This window comes from Platalea leucorodia (assembly GCF_965183815.1).
Source record: "Platalea leucorodia genome assembly, chromosome: 3".
Classification (NCBI taxonomy): domain Eukaryota; kingdom Metazoa; phylum Chordata; class Aves; order Pelecaniformes; family Threskiornithidae; genus Platalea; species Platalea leucorodia.
In genome coordinates this window covers 114,257,665-114,281,356 of record NC_138825.1, presented here as the reverse complement: position 1 = coordinate 114,281,356, position 23,692 = coordinate 114,257,665, and the positions used below count along the sequence as shown (strand labels likewise).

The 23,692-nt window shown below is 37.0% G+C and overlaps 1 protein-coding gene across 2 annotated transcripts in view; it reads left to right on the top strand.

The window, feature by feature from the left end:
* NBAS (NBAS subunit of NRZ tethering complex) overlaps positions 1 to 23,692 on the top strand; it is a gene marked incomplete at its 5' end in the record, with an annotated part of 188,793 nt that overhangs the window by 44,812 nt on the left and 120,289 nt on the right. For both annotated transcript variants that reach the window (XM_082306639.1, XM_082306640.1), the window contains 11 exons: positions 398 to 481; positions 1,189 to 1,342; positions 2,733 to 2,918; positions 3,954 to 4,127; positions 5,115 to 5,248; positions 5,980 to 6,042; positions 6,623 to 6,745; positions 8,261 to 8,363; positions 10,754 to 10,977; positions 15,645 to 15,757; positions 21,231 to 21,344. In XM_082306639.1, coding sequence (XP_082162765.1) covers positions 398 to 481; positions 1,189 to 1,342; positions 2,733 to 2,918; positions 3,954 to 4,127; positions 5,115 to 5,248; positions 5,980 to 6,042; positions 6,623 to 6,745; positions 8,261 to 8,363; positions 10,754 to 10,977; positions 15,645 to 15,757; positions 21,231 to 21,344 — 1,472 coding nt within the window. The remainder of the gene's footprint in view (positions 1 to 397; positions 482 to 1,188; positions 1,343 to 2,732; positions 2,919 to 3,953; positions 4,128 to 5,114; positions 5,249 to 5,979; positions 6,043 to 6,622; positions 6,746 to 8,260; positions 8,364 to 10,753; positions 10,978 to 15,644; positions 15,758 to 21,230; positions 21,345 to 23,692) is intronic.

Sequence of the window (23,692 nt, the reverse complement as noted above, 5' to 3'; positions counted from 1 at the left end):
AGATCCTAGGTTTTTGGTCATTTCAGTCTTCAGTGACAGCATATGAAGTCAGAATACTTACTGTGAAGCAGTAAAAATTCTTAAAGCATGTAGTGGCTTTTTTCCTTTTTTTAAAGTTACAGTCAGTAAGAAAATCAATTTCGTTTTTTTTTTTTTTTTTAGTGGATCTTTAATGGTATAGTTAGCATATGTGTTTGTACAGGTAATATCATACAGGCAAAATCACACTTGTATAGCTGCATTAAGAAGTGATAAATCTTATAGAATTGGTACTGTATTGAACTACATGCTTATTATGAATTCACAGAAATACTTGTGTATGCTTTTTATTCCATTAATTGAATGCCATCACAATTTAAAAAAAAATATGTAAAGTTTCCCTTTTCTGTTATACCAGTTACAAGCAGGGGACATTGAAAATTCTTCCTTGGAATGAGCAGAAACATCGTGAAGAAGACTGGTGTGAAAAAGCAGAATGCAGGTAAGTATATAGAAAAAGCAAAAAGTTTCTTCTATATTTATGTACATTTCAGATAAAGAATTTACTTACTAATTCTTAAAATGTGGGAAATACCCAGGAAGACTCACTTCTTATTTTTGTGCACACTAACTTGTGTTCTGAGCTTTCGTAGTGAGACTGACTGAGCAAATGCTGTTTCATGTTGCAGCATTATGTTCAGTGTGATTATGTGATGAGCAACTTTCGCAAATGCATGTGAGTGGGGGTGGGAGGTTACTGTTGGAAATCCTGATTTTTCTTTTTTTTTTTTTTTTCTTCCCCCCTCCCTTTTCCTTCTGCCTTGTTATGTGTCAACCATAATATTATCATAGCAGCATCAATGGATGACAAAACTGCCTTTCACTGTGTGAGGAACAGATGGAAAGCAGAGGTTGGGCGTATCTGTGTCTTTAGTAGAGAGGATTCTTTCTTTCCCAGTCTATCTCATGTTTGGAATCTCTTACTAGTTACTTTGCTGACAAAAATTAATACTTACTATGATTGGCATTTGAGTCCCATCAAATTATTGGTGTAATGGTAGGTTGATTGTATCACTTTCTTTCAGAGCAACCAGAAGTTTTAGGAAAAATACTGATGTAAAAAAAAAAAAAATGCAAGCAAATGTATACTTAAACATATACTTACATTGTTTTGTGTGTGTGTGTGGTTTTTTTTTTTTTTTTTTAAAGGATGATTGTTGAACCAACATTACAAGATGAAGGTGAATTTCTGTATGAAACGCAACCTGAGTTACTGAAATACAGGACTACTGACCTTTCAGTGGATCTCGTTACCGATTGGTATTTGAGCAGAGCACAGGAGATTGAAAAATACGCGATGCAGGTGAGAATAGCAGTGAGGAAATGATGATGGCTGACTTGGGCTGATCAACCGAATCCTGTCTTAATGCATATTGATAGGACACTTTTCCATCAGTAATATACCCTGTGTCTCATTCTTCATAATGGCTTTTGAAGTATTTGGTTTTTCTTTTGCAGTGTACTTATGCTTGCTCTAAAGTTTACTCAGCCAAATAATTGATCGATAGGAATGAATAGGAAGCCAGTAGATTCCCTTTTGCTTGGCTTACCATAGCAGACAGTAGCACTTTCGTAGTCCATGAAAAATGTTTACCATTACATTTTATGTTTGTAACAGGGAGGGAATGTTGTGCACAGGGTATCAGGAAACATATTTTATTATCTGTCACATGATACTGTGCCATATATATCGATATGTGGCAGTCACATGTGTTACTCATATGCCAATATGTACTACTGTCATGATTTCTTCTTGGCAGGTTTATTGTATGTCGGTGGGACCACCATGCAGCTTATCTTTGCTTTATTTTCATCATATTTTAAAAATGCTTAAAGCTCTATATTGTAAACATTGCAAGTAGGAATAGAGCTCATCACTGACGTGCTTGAGTATTTTATTGCTTCTGAAGCCAATTTAGCTGCATGAAAAGGAGATTGGCTGGAAGTATCACTATGGGTTGGTTCTGATGGGCAAGTTCTTTTATTCTTCAAGTTTGTAGTCCTCCAGTGCTCTTTAATCATAGTTCTCTGTGATCTTAACAGCTTGTCAGTAGGTATGGAAATAAAAGCAACTTCCAAGGATCAATTAAATTACTAACATATAAATGAAATTGCATCCCACTCTTCCAGACTTATGTCTGCCTCACTGAATACGGACAGTCAATATTGCATTCTTTGGAATTGAAACAGAATCTTTCATATAAAGGTATTTTCAGTCACCAGGGAGAAAGACTGCTATTATCTTCTGTGAAATAAAAGGCAACAATTAAAATTATTAATTCATGGTCAGCTAGAAAAGCCATGTTACATGCAGAGGTATGCATAACTTCAGTTAGTTAACTGATTATATTAGTTTAAAGCAATTGTTCATACTCCATGCAGTGAGATGAGGTGAAGTATCTCTGTGTGTGATCTCTAGAAGGAATAGTATTCTCCTAATTTACATGCATCAATATGATGCACGTGGGTCAAAAGCCTGTAATGACATCATTCACTAAGATTAAGCATTTTATTTGGTCTTTATAAAGCTGAGAAGAGTAGTCCATTTAGGAATACACAGTCCACAAAAACTTCTAGGAACTTAGAATTGCATGTTAAGCAAAAGGAACAGGGAAAGAAAATGGACACAGGCTGGACTTGCAGATGTTTTTTGGCAAACAGTTGTACAGCAGGGGGGGTTTATTATTTTTCAGGTGGACTGTGCTCTGTCCCTTGTTCGTCTTGGCATGGAGAGGAATATTCCTGGTCTGCAGGTGCTTTGTGACAATCTGATCACTCTTGAGACGGTGGTTTATGAGACTGACGGTGATCGAACCTTAACTTTGAAGGAACTTGTAGAGATGAAAGACATTGAAAAGCTGAGACTGTTGATGAAGAATGTAAGTATTTTGAATAAATCAGTAAGTATGCCTTTATTTCCAGTAATTCAGGTTACCCTAGATCCTATATATATATATATATATAAAGATACTGTTAGTGGCTGACATTTTTCTGATGAACCTCCATCTTTAATTCAACAAGAATTCAGCACTTTTACTGTTCCTTTTTTGTTGTGGTGTGTTGTTTTTTTTTTTTTATTATTTGTTTTTAACAAATGCTAAAATGGCTCAGTTTTCTTGAAGACCTGTTTCTTTGTCCTAGGCACAGGACTAAACATTAATAAATCCAGTCTTTTGAAAGCTGTGAATTGCTTTTCCATTGACCCATTCTAATGGATCTTCAGTGTAGTTGTTGATGATGCTGTGGATACAACAACATTGAATGTTTTCCTTGGATGTTTTTTGGTGTCTTTAAATATTGGCAAAAAAACTTAATATTTGCCTCTACAGCACATGTGTGTTTTTCATCTTCTCTGTGTTCAGCCTGTTCATGGCATTTCAGAATAGAAACAGACCTTTTGGAAAGGTTGAAAAATACCTAGGGCTCTGAAATTCAGTTGAAGAATACGTAAGCACCAGAGGAGAATACTCATGCACTAGAAGCTCCTCAGAATTTTCAAAATTTTGCTGGGATTTATGTAACCACTCATCATTTGTTTTTCTATCTTGCATTCTTGCATGCTGAAAGTAAGGCTACTCTGACATGTACGCAAGTCGATCTGTCACTCGTTCTGAAATTGCAGGAGGAAGACGGCTAGGCTTTCCTCATGTAATGGGCTCTACTCCTGTACAGCTTGGTTTCCCCAAGCCATTGGGTAGTAGAAAGACGACAGATTGTTTCAGTGCTTCATGATGTAGTGATCTGTGCAGCAGTGGTGAATGTCAGGCCTCAGCTGTTTGTCATAGGTGAAGATAACTGTTTCAGTTATATTGATCAAAATATACTCTGTTTGGTTTTTGGTTTTCTTGTTTGTTTTGGACCATGAAACTGAACTTGTTCTTTTTTTCCTCTCTGTAACTCATTGTGCTTTCCAGTCCTCCGACGAAAAATATGTGAAGAATGTTTATCAGTGGATGATCCCTTTTCTCCACCGCTGTGAAAATCAGTCCCCTGGTCTTGCAAATTCACTTTTTAAAGAATATTTAGTAACATTAGCAAAGGAAGACCTGACTCTACCTCTGAAGATATTTCAGAATTCCAAACCTGCTGTAAGTATAGAGCCCTGATGATTCTACTGGTTTCTTTGGAAATTCTTATCCTGAAGAGCTGAATTCATAAATAGAGTTAGTTCATCTTCTAAATCAGATCATCTCTCTGATCTTTCCCTTCTTGGACCCAGGAATTGTTATGTTTTAGAAAATGTAAATTAAAGAGTATTATAGCATAAGTTATGATGCAACTGAACTGTCCTTGATGAGATTGTCAAACTGATGTAATTATGATGTTGACCTAGTAGAACAAAAATTGTTGTGAAGATTCTTCTTTGAAGTAATTTTATGGTGACATGTTTAAAGTAAATTCCTGACATATTTGCTTTTTAAAAAATGGATATGGAAGAGTTTGATCTCACTAGTATTTTTTCCTGAGGAATTTACTAGCAGGAGATTTCAAATTATTTCTTCCTGTTCTCCCCGCCCCTCTCTTTCCACAACAAATGTAAAGAATAAAGTAGAGGCCATTAAGATGGAGCCAAGAGTTCAAAGAGTAAGGGTTGATGTTACCTTCCACAAGAGTATTCCATGCTGCTTCTACAGTTTAAATAATTATTCCAGGGTGCATAAGCACATTTTTGCGTACTATTGAATGTTCTAAGTGTATGGACAGAAATCAAGCAGTGGAGGAAAAACACAGCTGTTTTATATATATTGATACTGTTGTACGTATTAAATAAATCTGACAAATGTTTGCAGCAGTTGCCTTCCTCTGCTCTGCACCTTCTCTGTTTCTCAAATTCAAAAAGGGTATAATGGCGTACCACTGTTCTTTCCAGTGTCTGCAGTATAGGAAACTAGCTGAGTTATGTTTCAGGTTGTAACTTCAACGGGTATGTCACTAAGTTGTTAGCAAGAGACCTTCTAATTACAGCTAAAGACAATTTATTTACTTGGAGTACACATCTTTTTATATTCAGAAGAAACTTAGCTGTTGAATTAGAAACAGAAAACTAAAAATAATGTACTTTCTTTTCTTGTTAGTGTCAGCAAAAAATTATTCCTGATCAAGACCAGCTTATGATTACAGCGTTGGAATGTATTTATAGTTGTGAACGAGATGACCAGCTCTCTCTCTGTTACGATATTTTGGAATGCCTTCCACAAAGAGGATATGGGTAAACATTTTCAGCTAGTTATTTGTAAATATTTTAGATATGCTAAATATAGTTGTGAATTAATGCTTTAAAAATAGTTAAGTCACTAAAGGGTAGGTAATATTACTGGAATATTCTGTTCCTATCTGAGTTGCCGTGGTTGTACGTACACTTATGCTTTATATGTATGCTTGTGCTGTGTATGTCCTCTACCAAATAATGCAACAAAACATGATTTAAAGTAGCAGCCTAGACCAAGGCTTCTGTGTTAGTTTCTTAGACTTTTATATCCTGGTGAATTGAGACCAAGTGTTAGTGCTGTCTTATTGGTCTTGTTAGTTAGTGGTGTCTAGCACTTAGCTTATAAGCAGCAATATGACCCTGTGAGAGAGGTCTCTATATGGAAGGCCTATATGAAGGACAAGTAATTCTCGAGAAAGTGAAAGCATGAGGAGGAGATGTAAACTCTTCTCCCAATATCTTTTACATGTAGGAAAGAGAGAGCCTGAGAAAAGTTTAAGGATGAAGGAAAAGCTCTGTTCTTGGAAGACTGAGGACCCTCTCAATTTTATCTGTCCTTCCAGCAAGAAGCCAATAGTTTTAATCTTTTCAAGCAAACAGATACTTGATTTTCATCAAGGAATGTTTCAAACTGCTTATCTTTATGTAATATGAATTATTACATTATTATTATATTATATGAAGTATGGAAATTATAAATTTTTAATATTAATTGTATAATATCTTTGCAGGCCTGAAACAGATAAAACTACCACTCTTCATGATGAAGTAGATGAACTGGAGCAAATTCTTAGGTATTTAATTTTGCTGAAATAAGTAATGTATTCTTACAGAAGCCAGTAGGCATAACCAAGAACGTTTTTATGGCAAGAAAGCAGTAAGAATATTTATCTTGTTTTTAGTGCTGTCGACAAGTTAATCTGTAAGGTTTTTATATTCAGAATTTAGAAATTTTGAATAATTTTAGCTATTTGGATGTTATAAAACTGCACAGATATTTTCCATGGAATAAAAGGGTGGGTGGTTTTTTGTGGGTTGGTTTTTTTTTTGGTTTTTTTTGTTTTTTTTTTTGAGGGGGAAGAATGTTACTTCTGAAATATCTGGGGAAGTTGTTTTGATCTTGGTACTCTGTAATGCTTTGAGTGATCAAAAACTGAAAGCTGTGAAGATATGTCATCAGGTTATTGGTGATATGCATTTACCCTACAGTAATAAATTTTTGGGTAAATAATGTTACTTTGGCTAGTCTATACTGTTACAGACTTTATGGAGACTGCATTTGCAGTACATTGTCTGAGACAGCTTTAAGACTGCTGCAGCAGAGGTAGTTGTATAACTGTGTAGAATTAAAAAATGTTGACTATTCATTTGCAGTGTGTCAGAGCTGTTGGAGAAACATGGACTTCAGAAACCTGTTTCCTTTGTGAAAGACACAAAGGACAATGCGGAGGAGGCACGGAAGCTGATGATTAGGCTGACAAGGCACACAGGTCGCAAGTTAGTATTCAAAGGGGAACGGGAGATAAGAGGGAAAGGACAGTAAGGTAACACGTACTTATTGTCAGAGCGCGTACCTGCCTGTTTTGTTGCAGTAGGGAACTATAGTGTTCAAACTGAACACAATGTACGTAAAACACATTTGTTAAACTCATGATTAACATGATTAGTGTTTTGGCTGCATGCTCTGTATTCAGAAAACTCTATCTTGCTTCAAACCTGTTTCAATATGTTTGTGTTCAAGTAAACAAGCCTAAAAGGCATACTGGCTGCAAAATACTGCAAGATGATGAACAGTAAAAGTTAACAGATTGTAAATGAGGTCCTTTAAGACCTATTAAATTTTATTGACAGTGTAGGATTTGTAAAATACCACTTTCTTTTTTTTGGCATGTTTTCTTAGGAGCTCTTTTAATAGAATTAATATGTAAAATCAATAAATTACCCTACCTCTTCTATTTCCAGTATAATTCTTTCAGTTTTTCTGTTTAAGAACTACTTCATTTAACCCTTCTTCCAAATGTAGATGAATTATTACGTGGCGCTTGGCATAAGCAGGTAAAAAGATTGAAGCCTGGGAAAAACAGCCATCACTGCGGGTTGGTTTTTTTTTCTTGTTTAAAGTAAACATGCATAACAGTTTATCAGTGATGAGAGGGTAGTATTTAGCTTGGACATGCTGAAAGCTTTTTGACTTCTAAAAATCTTTCTTTAGAAAGATCAAGTCAATGCCTCTGTAGGAAAAATGTTGATTTTTCACTTTTTGTAGAGACCCTTTGGTTTGCCAGAATGAAAGCTAATGCCACATGAGAAAAATCACTATTAGCTGGACTAGCTTTTGTAGCTTAAAAAAGTCTTTTTTAATATGAAAGGCTCAAGATAATGTCAAAAAACCTTCATAGTGTTTTTACTAGTATAAGTTTTGATAGAGCACATGAAGTTGTATTGGAAGCTTTGTGGGTAAACAGAGATCCATGGATCCAGAGGGTCAAGAATCTGAATACCATTCCAATTTAAGGAACAAAATAAACTTGCAGCTCTATTTGCCTGTGATTGCATGCAATTGATTAGTCCTTTGAGATTGCCTACAATGAACAGCGTTTTAATGATCCTCAGTTGCTGTTACAAACTTGTCTTTACCCAGCTGTTCTTGGATCAGCAGGAAGATAGCATTTTCAACTTCCTGATCTACTATTGGAAGTTATCAAAACCTACTTGGGGGATCTTGATAAAGATTGCTTAAACCCTGTCTTATCCCACAGAAAACAAACAGAAAAGACACTTTGGGTACTGCATTGTTGTTGTCAAACAATTTTATCCCACAGACACTGTTTAAATGCTAATTAATATTAAAAGCATTCTGTCTTTAAATCACTTCTTGGTTAAAAGTCCAATTAAAGATTGAAATAGCATTTGAGAAAACTCATATTTTTGGTGATGGAACTGTAGTGTTATCTACTGCTTTTCTTTAAATTTGTTGAGGAAGAGAATATTTAATTTTAAAAATGTTTGTAGGCAACCATCAGTCAGTGAGACACACTGGAAGGAATTGCTCCAGGATATGTTAGACATGCAGCAGAAAGTATATACATGCTTACATTCAGATACTTGCTATGAGGTGAGTTTTATGTTTTCTTACTGATTTATGTCCCAAGTAAGATACAAATTCTCGTTTCATATTATTGCTCACAAATCTAAATACATTTTCATGTGTTACGTTACTTGGTTGTCTACTGGCTCTTTTACAGTATTTTCATTCAAATCAGAAACTTCCTGTGTTAATTCATTTCATCAAAAGGCCTTCTAATAAATATCCTGTATATCTTTTATTAGAATTCAACTTTTTTTAAATTGAGTCAACTTCTCGAGACTTTGTAATTCTATGTACAAATGTGTTTAGTAATAAACACTTCAAATTATGAGAATAAACAATCTTTTAGCTAAATGTTATCTTCAGCCAAGCATTTATTAAACACGAAGTTCTGGTTTGATAATATTATCCAAGATCATTATAGGATTATGGACTTTCTACTGCTTGCAGTTGAAGTAAAATAATGTGAGATGAGAAATCTAATTTCATTGAAGGAAAAAAAAAAAACCAAACCCAAAACAAACTTGCATGTGCATAAACCCCAAACCTATGTCATTAATATTTGCAAAGGGCAGCTATTAGACTGATGTAGAATTTGCTGTGACCTGTGTTGTTTACCTACATTTTTACTTCAATATACTGCAGTTTATTATAGAAACAGTGCCCTGTCTACTGTAATCGGTGTTTAAATAGTCATATCTTTTAAAAGTTTAGGAGTGTTTTATTACAGTTTGCAGATTTAATTGCTTATGGCTACCAATCTGATTAGCTCTTGGGAGAAGTTTTGAAAGCAAATTAGAAAAAAAAAGTTGGGAAAAACCAATGCTATTCAAGCTATACATAAAAAAGTCACTCTTTCTCTGTAGTTGTACAATTTGAATTTGCTCAAAGAGAACTACAATGTATTTAATGTTCATGGTTTTGTGACAGGCTAAGACTTAGTGTACTTGGATTTTTTTTTAAGTGCATTTAAAAAATTACAGTACTAGAACGCTCTGAAAATAATAGCATTTGTTTTGCTCTGATCTTAATATAATTTTTTTATTAATATTAATTTATTTTTAACCTCTGTACTGTATGATTGAAAAAACACAACAAAGGGTTTTGGAAAAATGATCTAGGAATGTTGAAAATGCTTTGAAATGTAGTGCTGTCATATGCAATTATACTTTGGTAACTTCAAAATTGAAAAATTGATAAGGCAGTAAGGATTTGTAATCACATGTGAGGTTTGTATTGGGATCATTTTTAGCATGATGCTTACTCAATTCTGCTCAATGCAGAGTGGGATCATTTTTAGCATGATGCTTACTCAATTACTCAATGCAAAGTGAATCCTGTCCTGTTGAAGAAGGACTTCATGTCCATAAATTTTGAGAGAGGTAAATTGTATGTATGTGATCTTCAAGGAAGAAGGCTCAGTTATCATATTTGGTATCTTTCACTGTTCCTTGAGGATTAATATATTGTGAAATGGAAGATGATGCAGTTGTACAATGTTTTTTAAGACACACTGAACTGTGTTCCTTCCCAGAGTGTGAGATGGTTTGGAGAAGTTCTTCCTAGTGAAGAAAGACTTTAATTTCAAGATGCGATTGGACAGGGTGCTAGATGCTCTCGTCTATGCCCCCTTTCCCACAAAAGATCAGACCAGATGATCTTTTGAGGTCTCTCCCAACCTGGGCTTTTCTATGATTCATTGATTCTATTTAATTTGTTATGAAATTTGAAACCTTCGATAAAGGCCATATTGTTGTAGCTGCAATATTTTCTGAAATGATTAAATGCATATGTTGCTCTTCATTAGGACAATACTGACCATGTTTAAAAAAAAAACAAAAACAAAAACAAAAACCCAATTTATTTTTGTAAGGAACTGAGATTATTTCAAGTGTCTCAAAGTGGGCAAAACTTTGACCTGGAAATAACAGGTGTTTTGTGGCAGACGCAGCATTGTATTAGTATGCATTCTTTGAAGATAGTATTGATTGAAACTTAAAAAACATCTTCTATGCTCAGTTCTAAATATTTTTAGTTTCTTCAGGGATACAAAACTTCTTCTCATATGCTGTTAGTTTTGAGGTCTTAATACTGAACTGCCTTTTCAGATTCTTACATCCTATTAACACCTCAGAATGTAGGTATAAATAATTTCTGATCTCTGAGTCGTACTGTAGAAAGGCAGTTAATAAGCTTTTTTCTGCAGGAAGTAGAAATAACTAGCTACTAGTTAATTTGAGCTTAACTTAAATTGTGGAAATACTTTCCTTGGTAGAAGTTACATATTCAGTCCAAGCAGAAAATGTTCTTTTGACTTCAAAGATATGTTTATTCAAAGGGGTTTGTTCCATGCAATGCAGATAAACTTACTTGAAGCTGCTGCTGCAGATTATTAAATCAGTTGTTCTTTCTTTTAGATATTCACAGAAAGTCTTTTATGCTCAAGCAGTATAGACAATATCCACTTGGCTGGGCAAATGATGCATGGCAGTATTTGGTCAGTGGATCTACCAAGTTCGTCAAAAGGAAAGCCACAGTACCGAGTCAGCTATGCGAAAAGTATTGAACTAGTTTTGGCTGCTGGCAGAGAATATTTCAATTCTTCAACGAGTTTGACCGATAGCTGTATGGATTTGGCCAGGTATCTTTAGAATTATCATATATGTAAATATATATTGCTCTTTTAATTGAAACTTGAATTTTGTTCTCCCTGTAAGAGGGAGTGAATCTTATGTGGGTTTATTTCTTTTCATGTAAAATTGCATGGTAAATAGAAACAATATCTTTGGCTTCTGTAAGATTTTTGGTTTTTTGTTTTTTGTAATTTTTTTTCCTCGCCTTGCTTTGTGTGTGTGTGCACCATTGCTGTCCCTTGTTGCTGGAACGATCTGTTACAGAATTCAGGTTGAAGAAGAAACGTACAAATCTTTCTCTGTGGATAAGAAGCTTTTTTTGTGTGTGTCATTTGAACCTTTTCCACGTTACGGCATTGAACCACAATTGTGGCCCCTAGTTATTAACACAATAGAAAAATAGCATTTTGCTGATTCTTTCATGTCTTTTCTTACTTTGATCTCTCCCGATTCTGAGAGTCCATTTGAGGCTGTCTCTCTTTGTTACATTAAGAAATTAGTCAAATAATTCTTTTGAAAGGAATTCAGGCATAGAACAGCCTTGGAGGTTTCAGTGTGGGTGTTCATTCTTGTATAGATTTAGATATGGAAGTATTTTCTTTTACAGTTTAGATGCAGATAGGTAAAATAATCGGGTATTACCTATGTAGAAGATTGATGCCTTGGCTTACCCTAAATATTTAAAATAGAAACATGTCTTACTATTTCCAGCCTTTCCCTTTTATTCTAAGAATTTGCTGTTTCATTGGTATTCTTGTTATGTGTTAATCCAAGTGAGTTTTCCTTTTTCCTTAAGGCACTTACGGGGAAAAAAAACAAACAAACAAACAAAAAAACCCCCAAAAACCAAAAAAACCCACCACCACCAACAAAAAAACCACAAACAAAAAAACCCCAAACCAAACAACAAAGCCCAAAAGAAAATCCCATAACCAAACAAAAATACTTATGAGTACATTTACCTACTAATTACCAGAAAAAGATTAAATTATTTTTCTTCCCCTCAAGATACAAACTCATCTTGACCCATAATGGTATGTACATACATGTTACCAGTCTTTTTGAGTACTGACTGCAGTAATACAGTCCAACTGTTTGTAATTAATTATCCATTTTGAAATTAAGAAGTTTTCCTCAGTAAAATACCATTATTATAAAGTCTTACGGATTGACAAATCATATATTTTCTGTCAGGAATTGAAGGAAGAATATTTTTGCAGTTTGCCTTGAGTGACGGTTACATTCTCCATAACTTAACTAGAAAGTGACTGAAAAAGCATTCATTTTTTTTCTCTCTAATTGCTTGCAGCTTGTTCCTCTTTCCCCTCTCAAATGCACACATACATAAATATAGATTATAAGGATGAGTTTTTTGTCTTTATTTTTGTGGGGTTTTGTTGTTTGCTTTTTTAATAAAGGTATTATTACCTTAGGTCCAATTTGGAATACAGTCACTTTTTACAGTATTAATTATGTAATGTTAGCTCTATTTCTACCTTTTTATTGAAAACACAGTTTATTGACTGTCACTACAGCTTATAAGAGCTAGGTAAATACTTGCTTTGGAGGCATAAAAGGCCCAAGAGTCACTGGCTTTTAAAATTTATTTTTATTTTTAAATATGTGAATATTTATATGACTATATTATTATTATTTTTAAATCAATTGAGCCTTTTTACATTTTGGACACCAGGGCTACTAGATACACTGTGCAAAAGTTGCGATCACAATGAAGCTGGTGTTATAATATCCAAATTGCAACTGAATTTTATCTATATGCATACAATTGCCACAGTTAAAATCTCTCTATTAGCTACTTACTTGTATGGGGAGAGGACACTGTGGTGGGAGAAGGGAAGGTGTAAGAGAGAAGCCGTCCTCTGGGCTAAGCTAGGAGGCAGAGAGGTTGGTTGGTTTACATAGGTGAGTAGCTTTATTTTGTAGCAGCAGAAACAAAATGCACGGTTATTTGGAACAGACCTTCTGGGTCAGCAGGGTCAGCAGTCCAGTCCTTTGCTGTTGCATGTGGCACCGTAATATAATGTAGCCTTACATTTGTGCCTGGGAAGGTCATGGAACAGATCCTCCTAGAAGCTATGCTAAGGCACATGGAAGACAGGGAGGTGATTCAAGACAGCCAGCATGGCTTCACCAAGGGCAAGTCCTGCCTGAACCAACCTAGTGGCCTTCTATGATGGAGTAACTACATCAGTGGGCAGGGGAAGAGCTACAGATGTCGTCTATCTGGACTTCTATAAGGCCTTTGACGCGGTCCCCCGCAACATCCTTCTCTCTAAATCGGAAGGATATGGATTTGATGCGCGGACTATTCCATGGATGAGGAATTGGCTGGATGGTCGCATCCAGAGGGTAGTGGTCAAAGGCTCAATGTCCAGATAAAGATCGGTGACAAGTGGTGTCCATCAGGGGTCCATATTGGGACCAGTACTGTTGAATACCTTCATCAATGACATAGTGGGATTGAGTGCACCCTCAGCAAGTTTGCAGATGACACCAAGCGGTGCAATTGACACCCCTGAGGGACGGGATGCCATCCAGAGGGACCTGGACAAGCTCGAGAAGTGGGCCTGTGTGAACCTCATGAGGTTCAAAAAGACCAAGTGCAGGGTCTGGTGGATGAAAAGCTGGACAGGAGCCGGCAATGTGCTCTCGCAGCCCAGAAGGCCAACCTTATCCGGGGCTGCATCAAAAGAAGTGTGGCCAGCAGGTCGAGGGAGGTCATTCTGCCCCTCTACTCTGCTCTGGTGAGACCCTACCTGAAGTCCTGCATCCAGCTCTGGGGTCCTCAGCACAGGAAGGACATGGACCTGTTGGAGTGGGTCCAGAGGAGAGCCACAAGAATGATCAGAGGGCTGGAACACCTCTCCTGTGAGGAAAGGCTGAGAGAGTTAGTGTTGTTCACCCTGGAGAAGAGCAGGCTCTGGGGAGACCTTATTGTGGCTTTTCAATACTTGAAGGGGGCTTATAAGAAAGATGGGGATAGACTTTTTAGCAAGGCTTGTTGTGATAGGACAAGGGGTAATGGTTTTAAACTAAAACAAGGTAGATGTAGACTAGATATAAGGAAGAAATTTTTCATGATGAGCGTGGTGAAACACTGGACCAGGTTGCCCAGAGAGGTGTTAGATGCCCCATCCTTGGAAACATTCAAGGCCAGGCTGGTTGGGGCTCTGAGGAACCTGATGTAGTTGAAGATGTCCCTGCTTGTTTCGAGGCGGGGTTGGACTAGATGACCTTTAAAGGTCCCTTCCAACCCAAACTATTCTATGATTCTATAATCACTATGCAAAACTGATTTAATGTCATAAAATTAGGGTTTATTTACTAATTTTTTTTCCGAATCTCCTATTGAGAGTCTTTTCCATTTGCAGGCTGTGGAAATACAATGGATCATTGTTTTTAATATCTCATAAGAGCCCTGGGATCAACTTTTATCTTACGTTTTACGGTGATACTTCAAAATATGCAGTTTATAGCTCGAATACTTGCTATGAATGTGTGACTGTGTGTTTATTCTGTTTAGTAAGATGTTTTGGTCCTTCTCTGACTTTTCTCCAATGAATTGTTTTATGGTAACTTAACTTATTTCCATGAGTGATATCACAGTGTGTAGGTCTCCTAGTAACCTTCCTGTATGAGTTGTTTTAGGCGTAATGTATTTATCTTCAATTTAGCTAGTTCTTTTTCCTTGCACTCCTGAAATGTTTGTCAATGCTCCTGAAAAATGTGATGCATTCAGATGGGAATGTACGTAACATACAATTTTATTTTTCATGTAAACATATCTATTTCTTAATTAACATGTAGAGAGAAAAGCCATATGACAAATTGCACAAATAAAATACTTGCCTGATTTAATGTGCGTGATGAATTAAGCCAGTTTTAAATCATTGAGACTATTTTGCATGTGGATTTTTTTGTTAAACATGTATTAATAAAACTACATATGAACACACTGTACCAGAATGCAAATTTATTTTAAAAAGTTATCTAAAAGCTGATTATGTCTATATAATATTCATAAAACATATGAATTTTAAAAAAGCTTATTTTAAATAACGTGGTGTATGCATTAATTCATCTTCAGAGCAATTTTGTGGGGTTTTTTTTTTGTTTTTTTGTTTTTTTGTTTTTTCAGCTTTGTTTTTATTCGCTGAACCTAGTTGAGGAAACAATTTATGACAACCGCTCTAACATTTCACTTCCAATCAACTTATTACAGAATTTTGCTTTTGTCTTTTAGTATATGGCAACACCAAAACACAATAGTGATATGAGAAATATTTCCGTAAATAATTTCATGTTTAAGTATATATGTCTTCACCATCTTTCATTAAGTTCATTGCAGGTTTAAATTCAAGAGGGTTTAGGCAATGTGCTTATCACAACTAGATGAAGAAGATTGTGGCAATCCAAGACAAGAATTTCGTTAAAATGTTTAGCCAGCCATAACAGGGTATAGTGCCAAATGCTTACAGTGTGTGGTACAGGACTAGTGAGTATTTTGACATTTCACAAGCATAGTAAATTACCGGGTGGTTTTTGTGTGGGTGTGGCTTTGGTTTTTTTAACACTCTCAGGTGAACTTTTTCCAAAAATTTAACTTTGAATTTATTCAACAATTTTTAGAAAAATTTGTTTCCTTCCTATTTAGGTGCTGTCTACAACTTATTGTAGACTGTCCGAGTGCTATTCAGGAGGAGCTAGATCTCATTCGTGCTCTTGGCTACCTTGAAGAATTTGGCGTGAAAATATTACCATTACAAGGTACTGCATATTTTTAGTCTTTATTTGATTGCTTGAATCACAGGCATAAATATGCATGACAAATGGTTTAGTATTGCGTGAGTGTTTCATGAGTAAACTGAAGGTTTCCTTCCCTGCCTCCACACAGCTTACAGGCACACACCAAAAAATGATTTTTTTAAAAACATTCTTCAGTTGATGTGTGATAAGAAAGATGTCTGCATATGGAATCTGTGTTTTGAGACTGTGTTTTAGCAGGACTTTTTAATAACTAGAGTACTGAGTATCAGAAGCTCTTGGTGACTTCAGCAGAAATAGTTTGAGCTCACTCTTTATGTGCAAAATAATCTGCCCTTGCTCATGTGCTGATGAGCTTTAAAATAATGGTTGGGAGGGAGGTACTTCATGTGTAGGCAGTTTTCATGTCTCCACTAGGCTGTTTCATTTTGAAGTACATAAAATCCAATGACAGTGGAAATGAACTTTTACAAGGTGTTTCTTCTGATGACTTGTTTAAAACTTTAATCTGTTTTGGAACTCTGACTTCAGTGGTATGGAAAGTTGTTGGAGAGAAGTTGGAAAGAAAGGATGATTATGGACAAGGAGATAAAGGGGAAAATGGAATATATTGCAGTATATTTTATTGCTTATAAATTGTGCCAAACTAACAAAGTTCATTGCTTTATCTGGTGGGTTGACCCTGGCTGGACACCAGGTGCTCACCAAAGCTGCTCTATCACTCCCATCCTCAGCTGGACAGGGGAGAGAAAATGTAACAAAAGGCTCATGGGTTGAGATAAGGGCAGGGAGAGATCACTCAGCAATTACTGTCATGGGCAAAACAGACTCGACTCGGGGAAAATTAATTTAATTTATTACTAATCAAATCAGAGTAGGATAGTATGAAATAAAAACTAAATCTTAAAACACCTTCCCCCCACCCCTCCCTTCTTCTCAGGCTCAACTTCACTCCCGAATTCTTGACCTCCTCCCCCCAGCAGCGCAGGGGGACAGGGAATGGGGATTGCGGTCAGTTCATCACACGTTGTCTCTGCTGCCTCTTCCTCCACAGGGGGAGGACTCCTCACACTCTTCCCCTGCTCTAGCATGGGGTTTCTCCCACAGGAGGCAGTCCTCCATGAACTTCTCCAACGTGAGTCCTTCCCATGGGCTGCAGTTCTTCACAAACTGCTCCAGCATGGGTCCCTTCCATGGGGTGCAGTCCTTAAGGAGCAGACTGCTCCAGCGTGGGTGCCCTAGCTGTTCTGCCAGTAAACCTGCTCCAGTGTGGGCTCCTCTCTCCATGGGTCCACAGGTCCTGCCAGGAGCCTGTTCCAGTGCAGGCTTCCCATGGGGTCACAACCTCCTTTGGGCATCCACCTGCTCCACCGTGGACCTCCGTGGGCTGCAGAGGGACAGCCTGCCTCACCATGGTCTTCACCATGGGCTGCAGGGGAATCTCTGCTCTGGAGCACCTCCTCCCCCTCCTTCTTCACTGACCTTGATGTCTGCGGAGCTGTCCCACTTACATATTCTCAATCCTCTCTCCGGCTGCTATTTTGCCACAGTTTTGAGTTTTTTTGTTGTTTTTGGTTTTGTTTGGGTTTTTTTGTTTTTTTGTTTGTCTTGTTTTTTTTCCCCTCTGCTTCTTAAATATGTTATCTCAGAGGTGATACCACTACTGCTGATGGGCTCGGCCTTGGCCAGCAGTGGGTCCGTCTTGGAGCTGTCTGGCATTGGCTCCATTGGACATAGGGGAAGCTTCTAGCAGCTTCTCACAGAAGCCACTCCTGTAGCCCCCTCTGCTACGAAAACCTTGCCATGCAAACCCAGTACACCTTATTAAGAAAAACCCCTGCTTTTCTAAGTGAAAGAAATACAAGAGTTCAATATCTTCAAATACAAATTTCAATATCTTCATTGATGATCTGGATGAGGGGATTGAATACACCCTCAGTAAGTTTGCAGATGACACCAAGTTGGGTGGAAGTGTCGATCTGCTGGAGGATAGGAAGGCTCTACAGAGGGACCTGGACAGGCTGGATCATTGGGCCGGGGCCAACTGTATGAGATTCAACAAGGCTAAGTGCCGGGTCCTGCACTTGGGTCACAACAACCCCATGCAATGCTACAGGCTGGGGGAGGAGTGGCTGGAGAGCTGCCTGGCTGAAAAGGACCTGGAGGTGTTGGTTGACAGCCACCTGAACATGAGCCAGCAGTGTGCTCAGGTGGCCAAGAAGGCCAATGGCATCCTGGCTTGTATCAGGAATGGTGTGGCCAGCAGGACTAGGGAGGTGATAGTGCCCCTGTACTCGGCACTGGTGAGGCCGCACCTCGAGTACTGTGTTCAGTGTTGGGCCCCTCACTACAAGAAGGACATCGAGGTGCTGGAGCGTGTCCAGGGAAGGGCAATGAAGTTGGTGAAGGGTTTGGAGCACAAGTCGTATGAGGAGTGGCTGAGGGAGCTGGGGTTGTTTAGTCTGGAGAAGAGGAGGCTGAGGGGAGACCTTATTGCTCTCTACAACTACCTGAAAGGAGGTTGTAGTGAGGTGGGGGTTGGTCTCTTCTGCCAAGTAACAAGTGATAGGACGAGAGGAAATGGCCTCAAGTTGTGCCAGGGGAAGTTTAGGTTGGATATTAGGAAAAACTTCTTCACCGAAAGAACAGATTGGAACAGGCTGCTGAGGGAAGTGGTTGAGTCCTCATCCCCGGAGGTATTTAAAAGCCGTATAGATGTGGTGCTTAGGGACATGGTTTAGTGGTGGACTTTGGCAGTGCTAGGTTAATGGTTGGACTCGATGATCTTAAGGGTCTTTTCCAACCTTAACGATTCTATGATTCTAAGAGAGCTCATCTACTTGGCTTTCAGTGAAGCTTGAATGTATTGTATGTGGACAGCTATACGAAACTTCCTGAGTACTGGTATTGAAAGCACTCTAAAAGAATTGGCTGAGAAGAGCACTGAGTACCAATGAAATGTGCTGATGGTTGTGTTTTACTTTTGGCATTGTGCAGAGAAATGCTGGGATTTATGGAAGGTACTAGGTTTATGTGGGCCAGTGGAAAACAAAGTGAATGTTCTTAGTGGCTGTTGTTACTTTGGTGTTCTCTTTTTGTTGTCTTTTTTTCCAAGTATTCCCTTGTCCTGGTTTCAGCTGGGATAGAGTTGATTTTTTCTTCCTAGTAGCTGGTATAGTGCTGTGTTTTGGATTTAGCATGAGAATAATGTTGATAACATGCTGATGTTGTAGCTGTTGCTAAGTAGTGCTTACACCAGTCAAGGACTTTTTAGCTTCCCATGCTGTGCCTGGTGCACAAGAAGCTGGGAGGGGGCACAGCCAGGACAGCTGACCCAGACTGGCCAAAGGGCTATTCCATACCATATGACATCATGCTCAGTATATAAGCTGGGGGGAGTTGGCCAGGGGGCAGCGATCGCTGCTCGGGAACCGGCTGGGCATCAGTTGGCAAGTGGTGAGCAATTGTATCATGTATCACTTGCTTTGTATGTTATTATTGTATTTTATTATTATTATTACTACTATTATTCTATTTCATTTTACTTCAATTATTAGACTGTTCTTATCTCAGCCTACGAGTTTTCTGACTTTCACCCTTCCAATTCTCTCCCCCAGCCCACTGGGGTGGGGGGAGTGAGCGAGCGGCTGTGTGGTGCTTAGTTGCCAGCTGGGGTTAAACCACTACATCCCTCAAAGTGAGCTGATGCTCTGTATGTTCTATTCAGAAATCTTACCATTTCTGGATTGAGAATAAGTCTGGTTTCTAGATCTTGCAATACTGTGCTGTTGACTTCTAAAGCAGAATTATTTTTTAGTCAGTTTGTTCAGCCTGTAGAAAAGTACACCTCTGTCTTCATCTTTTTTTCTCTTTTTGGTGTGAACATGAAGGTATTATTTAAAAAAAGTGGCAACACAGTATTTCATTAACAGTATTTGTAATACACCTGATCTAGATTAATTATGATCTGTGAAATCATGTCTGTAATTTCATTAATGATCCTGACTTATTCTTTCTTCAGTATCTTTCATGTAATTCAAATTAATCTAATAAGATTAAAATTATGTTTTAAAGTTTTAATGGAAGCCTTTAAATGGTCAGTTACTTTGATGGAATGTCATTAAAATAACATTAAGGATCAGTTATTCCCACAGTAAGAATCAGCAGTAGACTTTTATTTCAACTTTTATGTTTAGTTTTCGATAGAGCTTCACCCCCTACTTGTATTTTAACAAACTCAGTTAAGGTGGTGAACTACTATTATGATGTATTTTAATAAAATATGGTTTGGAGACCCCTCGTTAACATAAAAGGTGAAGAAAAGTCCATCTTTAATGCAAGCGTTTGACCCATGGTATTATTTCAGTTTACTTTCTGTTTTGTTAGATATGTCAAAAAATCTTGCTTATACAATCAGTGAATGAAAACATTTTACTGCTGTATACTAATATATGTGTGTGATAGAATATTAAAAATGAAACTAAAAGTGTAACCTTTTCCTGCTCCTCCATTCTTAATTCATTTTAGTCTAATTTGATTTCCAGAACTCTATTAATAGAGTTTTCATTATGCGAGTGCTTCTTTGCTCTTATTGAGAGGCCTAATATCATATATTTTAAGCCCAATATGCTAATGCACATTTTATCCCCCATGCAGACATTAATGTCTTAATGAATGTTAAGTGGAAGATCTGCATGCTATTCCTCTGTGTTCCGAGAACTTGCATGGTATGAAAACGTTATCTTTTTAAAGCAGCGGCCTGAAGTTAGCCACCCACTATCTAGCTAAAAAGAGCACTGAAATCAGTTCATGATATTAAATTATACAATTAAGGTAATTGTTTAATTCTTGGTAAAGTCTTTTTTGAAACACAGTACCTATTATAAGCTTCTCAGGATATGGTTTACACAACCTGATGATCTGCAGGCTATTGCTCCACTTGCTCAGAAAATATTTATGTAAATTAAAACAACCTGAAGATTTTGCCTATGACAGTTCTTTCAGTCTGTGTGATGTATCCTGTCCATCCTAAAATAAAATGTAGTGTGAAATATTAGTTATTTACAACATTCTGAATGAAAGTTAATGTCTGTTTTAGCAGTCTTTCTGAGAATGTTGCAAAAATGACATTTAAAAAAAATATATATATTTAAAGGCATATGGTTAGTCATATCAGTTTAAAAACATTGAGTCTGAAAACCTGAAACAAAAATAAGTCTTCATTCAAGTCAGTCTCCTCCTTCTTCCCTTCCCTAACTGACTTGCTAGTGATTTGGGCTGGATATATTGGCGTTGTTTTAACTTTCTGTTTATAGGTATAATTGAGGATCTCCATGCAAGTAACTTTGGGCTGGTTTTCCGATTGTGTTTGCATTCTTATGTTCCCTAGCACTCTCTGCATCTAATTGTTTAACCAGAAATACAGCAGTAGGGTTCATTTCTACAGTCTCTTTAACACCAGTTCTTCTTTCAATAGTGCGTTTGTGTTCGGATCGACTTAATCTCATCAAGGACTGTCTTGCTCAGTTGTCAACGAACTATAAGCAGTCTGCTAAGCTCCTGGGACTTGCAAATTTGCTAAGAGTTGCAGGTAAGCTATGTTAATAAAACACTGAATTGCAATGCAACATGCATTTGTATTTATGCTTTAGGAAGTTTGAGTTGATGGTTAGAATGTGTGTTCAAGGATATCACTAAAAAGTCATCTGGAAGAGCAGTCATTGTGGAGGAATGAAATATTTTACACGAATGAAGTATTTTATCTGTAGAGCAGATGATATTGTCAGCTGCTCTGACGTTCTACTAATACCTAAAATAAAAACAGCCTTGTCTAATGTGGATTTTGAGTAAAAGCTCATTTCAGATTGGAGGAGTTGTGGCTGAGAATATTTTGTCTTACACTTAATTGGTAGTACTAAAATTCCAGTAGATCTAATTGTGTCTGTCAAATATGGTGGTTTGATTTAATAATAGTCCTGTTTAAGTTAGAGGGGAAAAAAGTCATCTTTAATGCATAAACTTCAGCTGTTAGACTTTTGGCTATGCTTTGTGTATCTCCTTTGTGCGCTAAAAATTATGCAGTAGCTTGAGTATCCATTTGAGGAGCTGAACATCTTCAAGGATTGAATCCCAAGGATATGAGATTTTTTTTTTTTTTTTTTTTTTTTTTTTTTTTAAGATAACCTGCCTAAAGTGTCTGGCAGACCTTTTGATTTTTGAAAAATACTTCATCAGTACAACTGCAAGTACAATACTGCTATATTTTTATGATTTAGAAATAGAGTATAGAAATCTAAAATCTAAAATAGAAATTCGTATTTCATGCAGCATGGTATATAAATTCAATGCATTCCAGCTTTGTCACTGATGTATGCCTGGCTAGTTCCTTTCTCTCTCTATTTGTTAAATCATTTAAGAATTTTTTCTTATGCTTTCAGGAAGCTTAGTATTAGCAATTTTTGCATAGTATTATATATAGAGAGGGAGATATTCAAGGGAGTTGGGTGAGCTTACGAACAGAGGTACAGAAGTTAGGTTGTTGACCTCCCGAGATGCCTAGGTCCTAAAGAAAGGAGTCACTGGAAATGTTGTCGTGACCCTGGTAAGCTCAGCGCTCCTGTTACATAGCGCTGCTACTTGAAAGATGGTAGAGGGGAGGGGATGGTGCCATGTTAGGTAGCTGGGTCCAATCTATGTATTTGTTCATTTTACATGTAATCTCCTGTTCCATAGAAAAACTAGAATGACAGTCATAACTTCTCTCTTTTTTTTTTTGTTTTTTGCTTGCAAGACTTTTGGAAAAAAAAAATATCTCCATGCTGGTTAATAAGACAAGATTGCTGTACAGCTCTTTCCCTCTCCTCTCTGCTTCCTCCCACATCAAGTTAAAATCTGTCGTTTTTCTTCTTAATATTCTGGGTTCTTTAGGCTAGTGCTGCTGATTTTTGTTTTACCTTCTTTTTGAATCTAAATGATTCTCTTTGTATGAGAGAAGGAAAAGCAAAATCCACAGTGATTCTATGAAGCTTAAAAACACAAAGTATTTTGTCCAGTAGTGTTATCCTAGTGTCTTGTAGTGCCCTGGTATGTACCTTTGAATAAGGAACAAACTCATGGCTCCCATCTCCAGAGACTGAAAGATGAGGGGCAACGTATATTAGGTAGAGAACTTCAGGGAATTCGTATAGAGCTTATTGATATGGTAATGTGCTAGTGTTATAATCACAGTGGCACTTATTGAGACACCACTGAAAAGAGAGATTTAAAAGAGATATTTAAAGCCAGATGATGAAATGGCCTCCTGATTTTCTCTTCCATGTGATCACTGGGCTGGAGAAAACCAGAAGATGGATGTGTGAAGTGATTAATTTTTAAACAGGTGAATGGTTTAAAAACTACTACTTACACTACAAATTACATATTTACTCTAAGTGTTAGGTGCTCTGACCTTAATGGTTAACCTCGGGAATAATGCTAATGGTTGTTTCTGTGGTAAGTATGGAATTACAGTAGTAAAACTGTATTTCAAGAGTGAATCTTGGAAAGTAATATACTATTTGGACGCTTGCTTTTCTTGTCTCTTATGCTAAATAAACAAATAACTTGGTCACTTTCAAAGTTGTCCTTTGGTTATAGGTTAACATTTATTTGAAAGGAAAAAATAGCAAGAAAACATTTCCAGTAGTCACTTTCTGTGGTGGTGTTATTTTATGGTGGGGTTTGTTTTTTTTTTTTTTGTTTGTTTGTTTCTTTGTTTTAATAAGTAGTTCTATGCTTTTGTGATTAAAAACAATTTCACTCACTGAGGGATGACTAGTCATATTACTTATGTAGAAATACTATTTTTCTGTACAGGATGTTAAGTTATAAGCAAGATATAGATTCAGTATGAGAATGCCATAGTTGTGAATTTTATCTAAACTTATTTGTTGTAGGGGA